The 6,351-nt window shown below is 34.2% G+C and overlaps 2 protein-coding genes across 2 annotated transcripts; both read right to left on the bottom strand.

The window, feature by feature from the left end:
* Positions 1-1,361: 1,361 nt before the first annotated feature.
* On the bottom strand, positions 1,362-1,706 carry LOC143606460 (uncharacterized). The gene has a single exon (XM_077082228.1). The coding sequence runs from the start codon at positions 1,704-1,706 to the stop codon at positions 1,362-1,364; it is 345 nt and encodes a 114-aa protein (XP_076938343.1).
* Positions 1,707-1,763: 57 nt separating this feature from the next.
* On the bottom strand, positions 1,764-2,096 carry LOC143606453 (uncharacterized). Its single transcript, XM_077082221.1, has one exon. The coding sequence runs from the start codon at positions 2,094-2,096 to the stop codon at positions 1,764-1,766; it is 333 nt and encodes a 110-aa protein (XP_076938336.1).
* Positions 2,097-6,351: the final 4,255 nt, after the last annotated feature.

Below are 6,351 nucleotides of genomic sequence, written 5' to 3'. Positions count from 1 at the left end.
CTACATGTACACATTGGCCTGTTGCATCAAAGCTTGGTGCCAATACACCTCTTCTTAATCGTGTCATCATTAATTTATACAATATTTACAATGATTTAGTTTTTCATCTTTGACCATTAAAACTTAAATGGATAAACATGATAAAGTTTTATAAAATATTATACGAAAAACTAGTTTTAGAGCCCGTGTAAAATACGGGATTATCCAAATTATAAAATTATAAGTACAGAAAATAACTGCATAATGTATATGCAAAAATGTATTGCATCTATGCTTGTGTCTAAACTATGTGTATATAAATTGATTTTATTTATATCGCAAAATGATTATTTAAATAAACTTAATAAAAAAATGCACGTTCAAAAAGGTACCTCGAAACACTTCTTTTATTGAAACTTTCATTGTCAGTGTCATATATGTATAATTGAAAGAATGCAGGAAGAAGACTTCTCGTACAATAGTCATACAATAGTAGTTTTGACCATTCAGTCTAAATACTGAAGTAGCGTTACATTTATTTATATATTTATGATATTTGCAACCCATAGAAGGAAATGGGAATATTAAATTATAATGATAGGTGTTCTTCAAAAACTATGTTTTTCTAATATAAACCATGAAAAAGATTTTGATAAGTTTGACAACATAAAAAATAACATGTTAACTCATTTAATTTTGTGAATGTGTTGCTTCATTTGAGCATAGTGTTGCATGACATACTTCTCATACAACGTTCTGATCACCATTGACGGAAAAATTACTACTGACACAAATGCTTCAAATTTGATACAAGTTAGAAGCATTGATAGGCCCGGGGGTGGCATGTCGGAAGTGTTTACAATCTATTCTTAAATTTTAATAGTCGAGGGGAAATAGTCAAATTACCAAATCCCGAACCTTTCGATTTTTTTCCAAAATTGTTCTTGAAAATAATTTAGAAATCCAAGTCATGTTTAAAATTCTAAATTTCACATATTGACATTACAAGTCAACACTTTGAACCCGTAACAAATTTGATGATAAATCCATATGCATTCTCAAACTTTAAAAACACTTAGATTTCTCATTTTTTACCCATAACAAATTTTGACCCAAATGTAGTTAACTTGTAAAATGAAAGTATGTTTGAGTTTTGTTTTTCTTTAGGCTAAAAGTAGTGGGGCTTAAATGAGCCCCAAGTGATCCAATATATTTGTGCCACGTAGTCGATGACATGGCCATGGATCAAACCCCAGAGGGTGTAGTGGTCCAGGTGATCAGGGGCTTGATCCAGTTTTTTATTTATATAATTATTTTAAATAATACATTAAATAATAATATAAAACATTACATTAATAATAATATAAAACATTACGTTGATACTAGTCTAATACAAGATTATCGGGTCTTCTATCCCACAAATGCTCGACTAACTCATGCCGAACGTTGCCGTGTAACTCACCACTCTTGATGATATTTATGTTGTCGAGTCGTTGTTCATTGGTAATCGTTGATTCTTGTCTTGGAATATCACCTTGGTAGTTTTGACAAATAGCTTGACCCTCGTCTTCTAGTATCATGTTATGTAGGATTATACACGTGATGACGACTTCCGTTATCTTCTCCCTTGTCCAAAATCTTATTGGATTTGCCAACATTGCCCATCTTTTCTTTAGGACTCCAAACGCCCTTTCAATATCTTTCCTTGCCGATTCTTGTTTCTTCATGAAGTACTTTCGTTTGTCAGAAACTGGAGACGCGTAAGCTTGAACAAGTATCCCCCATTAGTTGTAAATACCATCAACGAGGTAATACCCGTACTTGAAATGTTCTCCATTTGCAAAAAAGGCTTGAGGGGGTTCAACCCCTTCGATAAGGTCATCGATTATCGGTGACTGATCGATAACATTGAGGTCATTATTAGACCCGACAACCCCAAAGAACGCATGCCAAAACCAAAGATCATGTGACGCCACCGCCTCAAGTACAATAGTAGGGCTGGGGTGATCACCTCGATGGAATTGACCTCGCCAAGCAATGGGACACATAGCCCAACCAACATGCATACAATCAAGGCTACCGAGCATCCTGGGGAAGCCATGCTTTTCACCGTGCATCTCTTATATGTGTTGGATATCATATATTGTTGGTCTACGTAAGTATCTCCGCTTGTATAGCGACATGACCCCTAAATATAATTATTAAAGTTATATAAGTTATGTAAATATTGAAAAAATATATAAACAAACGTAAAAAAATATATCTCCGCTTGTATAGCGATATAAGTTATGTAAAAAATATATACCTCTACAAAAGTGGTTAAGCGCATCGCGTCCGGTCTTTTTAGTCATTTGTAGATACTCGTCCAACATGTCCGATCCAACACCATACGCTAATTACCGAAGAGCGGCGGTAATTTTTTGAGTAGCCGTGAACCCGGGCTTACCACTAGCGTCATCCCTTTGTTGAAAATACTCAAAGTGCTCCAGCAAGTCATTTTCTAGACGCATGAATAATCGTCTAGTCATTCGAAAATGGGTTCTAAAACTATCCTCACCATATGTGGGATTGGGACTAAAATAGTGACGTATCAAAGTTTCGTTAGCGGTCTTTCGATCACGAATACGCGGTTTCCGGAACAATGGGGCTCGGGGGCGATTTTGATCTCTCAAAAATCTTACCGTCGTTTAAAACGCTTGACAAATGTGTTCGTATTCTTCGGTAGAATAGGAAGACGAAGACGATGACGACGATGTCATTTATAAATATGGAGATAAAGAGAAGTTTTGATAGAGAGAATGTGTGGTTTGAGTTTTTATAGAAAGTGTGGATTTGTATTTATAGGTAAAAAAAAATTAAATATATTTGACTGGCCAACGGATAGGTTGACCAGTCAACGAGTCTCCAACGGCTCTTTCCTCCCGCGGTCACAGCCACGCTGGACCACCGCGCCCCCAACACTTGAGGGGTATAGCGGTGTTCGCGAGCCACGTAGGCGGCCGCGCCCCCCGCTCAACCCCCCCCCCCACTACCCTCAGCCTTATAATCTTCAACAATATACATAGTTAAACATTTAATTATAACATTTGAAATTATATATATATTCTTTTCAATCTTTAAATATGGTTTGTTGTTAATTGTTGGATTTCACCAAGTATTTTGGAATATATAGTAAAATAATATGTTAATATCTATTTTTATAAAAATGTATAAATATAATATAAATAAAATATAAAAGGAAAGTGAATATGAACATGTATTAGAGACAATTAAGATCTTAGTTTTTGGAGGGAAAAAAGTTGTGAGGATTAACCATAAACTGACACGTGTCACAATTATTTTACTATATTAGAATATAGGTAGGTATACCACACACAAACATATATGATAATAATAATAATAATATATAATAATAGTCAATCCACACACAAACAATTCGCCCAACAAAAAATACCCCCTTGTTGCCCCATATTTCGCCGGGGGGAGGGGTGGGGGTGCTCGCTCAAGTCGCTAGAATTTCGCACCAGGCTATCGCCCACTAGGGTGGCCTAAAGAAGAAGAAGCAAGAAAGAGTAAAGTAGGATAGAGACGAAATTGTAACGGTTTACCTTGAAATGTGCATAGACTTTGTAACGTATCAGAAAGTAACCAGTTGGTGTAATGAATAGTGTGTTTTTTGTGATAACCGCAAGTTGCCATTTAATATATATATATATATATATATATATAAGGGATGGATCTATATATATATTCACGCATGAATCATGTAGCTTTTTGGGATGAAGAAAGAAGTTAAGAATAAATTGATACCTTGGGTTGCATGTTGAATAAAGAACAATTTTTATTTTCTTAAGTTTTTTTTTTATTGTAATGCTATTTCCGTTAAGACAATATTATGTTTTTTTATACTTGACCGTTATATGAAATAAATAATTTAGATACTGACGCATGTATTTTATTTAGTGTCTTTTGAGCTATGATACAATATTGTCTTGCCCATCATGTTCCGTCGTAGGTTGGAGTGTGACATAATTCATTTCATTCTTAGTTACTACATGGTAACCAAACAAAACAATATAATAGTAATGATTCATTATATTCTTTTGTCCATTATATTCCATCATCCATTCTACACCGTCTTAGTCTCTTTATACAAAAGGTCAAATATTGATTATGAATTCAGATCGTATTAGTTCGTGCTTTTAATTTCTAGACTAGTAAATTACCCGCGTGTTATGCATGAAATTTTTCTGTAAAACTCGGGCGTGGTAGCGGAGAGTCAACCCGAGTTCAGTGGATATTGGCTATGTTCGTTAAGGTATCGGAACTAACCTAAAAAAGTTCGTTAAATTAACATGTTTAAAATAAAAACCAAAAAAAAAAAGTTGCGACATTTGTAAAAGGTATTATAAGAAAAGTTAATATATTTACTCGGTCGGCAATACCTAGCTGTTGGTGCCTGAAGTTGATAGAACTCGAGTGTTATGATGGTGGGTCAACGTTAATTCGGTTAGCGGCGTTATGTTCGTTATAGTATAAGCAAAGTTGGTAAAACCTTAAACGTTGTCGGTCCCGATCGTTGAGGCACCGAGTTTACGACTGGGAATTCGATTGTAGAAGTTTTGTCCATCTCTTTGAACACCCAATACTGGACCAACATATTACAAAATCAATTGAAGCATTCGGTGCGACAAAGATGCTAATGTTGGGTGTTTAGGGAATTGGTGAAAGAGGCCGATGAAGAAGATTAAGGTAGAAACTGTGTTTGAAAATTAAGATATGGATAATAGATATGTGAGATCTTGATTTGAATGGGATATGGTTTTTTCATCAAGCTTCTAGGAGAAGATTTCCCGTGAAGCTTTCAATGGTTGACAACTCAATACATGGTCTTTATGGTTAACGAGTAAACACGACTCTTAAGAGAGGTACAAGTGTTCTTCATTTATTATATAAGGGGATAGATATTGTGGCATTGTAAATGGTCCAACTATAGAATCACTAATGGGATTAAAATGATTATGTATGCATAGTTGTAAAACCATGAACAACCTTGCCACCTTGGTATCGTTTTTGTCCTCTTCGAACGGATCAAATAGGCTTAGAACACAAGCAATCTTTCATCTCTTGTGATTTCCGATAAATAACTTGTGACTCATGACTCTTAATCATAATTAACTCGTTGAAACCTCGATTAGAATGTTGTTAATTTGTTATTTGAGACGTTATAGTTCCAGTTGTTAACGAGTTAACTTTAGTTGAATACGAGTTAAACTCTAGCGTGAATTAAGTATTATGAGCTGATTAAGTTCAACTCAATCGCACTTTATTTTTGTAGAGTCGCAGTTGATGTAATTAACTCGCTCATTAAATTTATAATAATATCATTATAAGACAATGACACTTTAGAACTTGTGGAGTAATAGAAGACAAGATACCATGATATTTATATATAATATTGTTTTTCCCCAACAAAATTTTAAATTAATCAACAATTAGTTAATAAATTAAAACCCTTAATTTACTTGCGTCTTGCTGGATTTTTCACCTAGGATCATGTTATACTCGTCTCGTAGTTGCTTGTATTTTTCACTTAACTTCTTTGTGTCCTCATTGCTATTATTTGATACATTGTTCGTTTGTTTCTCTAGTCGGCGCTTCAAGTCTTTGATTTGAATCTTGAGTTCACGGATCTTCTCGTTTTTCTTCTCGTGCTGTTTTAGCAAAGTTTCCTTCTTCGAAGACATTGTTTTTCCTAATTGTTATTAGAGAACAGAAGAGAGACAAAGTTTAAATTTTACAATTATTCATTATGTATGAAAACTTATATTTGTAAAAGATATATTATAATTTATCAGTTTAGAATTAAGTTTACCATGAAAATGGTTGTTCCCATCCTCCATGATTTCCAAACTCCTAGCAAAAACATTAAAAGTGTATAATATCATGCATAATAAGAAAATCAGCTTCTATAGATAAAACATACGTACAAGTTCAATAAATTTATAAAAGATTAAAAAGTACATCTTTCAATTGAAAAATATATAAAAACAAACCTGTTGATCTTCTTCAGAGAGTGGTGCTTTCTTTGATTTGACCGGTCAAACGTGAGTTTTCACTTACCTTACATCTACAAGAAAGTAGCCCTTAAATAGAGGAAAGTAGAAAATAGAAATGTGAGAGAATCAATTCTTTTTACTAGATTATCATGTGAACATATAGATTTTTTCTGAATAATATATTTTTGTTATTGAAGAGGTATGCACCCGCCTTAACATCGAGCGGGGCGGGTCAACCCACAAGATATAGACAAGAGGCTTGGAATCAGGATGTCATGAAGACACAAAGCCAAAACCTATGCGCGTAGCGCAT

This window comes from Bidens hawaiensis, unplaced genomic scaffold, assembly GCF_021521415.1.
Source record: "Bidens hawaiensis isolate Kalapana, Puna unplaced genomic scaffold, B.hawaiensis_p1.1 tig00002123_1, whole genome shotgun sequence".
Lineage (NCBI taxonomy): Eukaryota > Viridiplantae > Streptophyta > Magnoliopsida > Asterales > Asteraceae > Bidens > Bidens hawaiensis.
The sequence above is the reverse complement of the archived record's forward strand: the minus strand, read 5'-3'. Positions and strand labels throughout refer to the sequence as shown.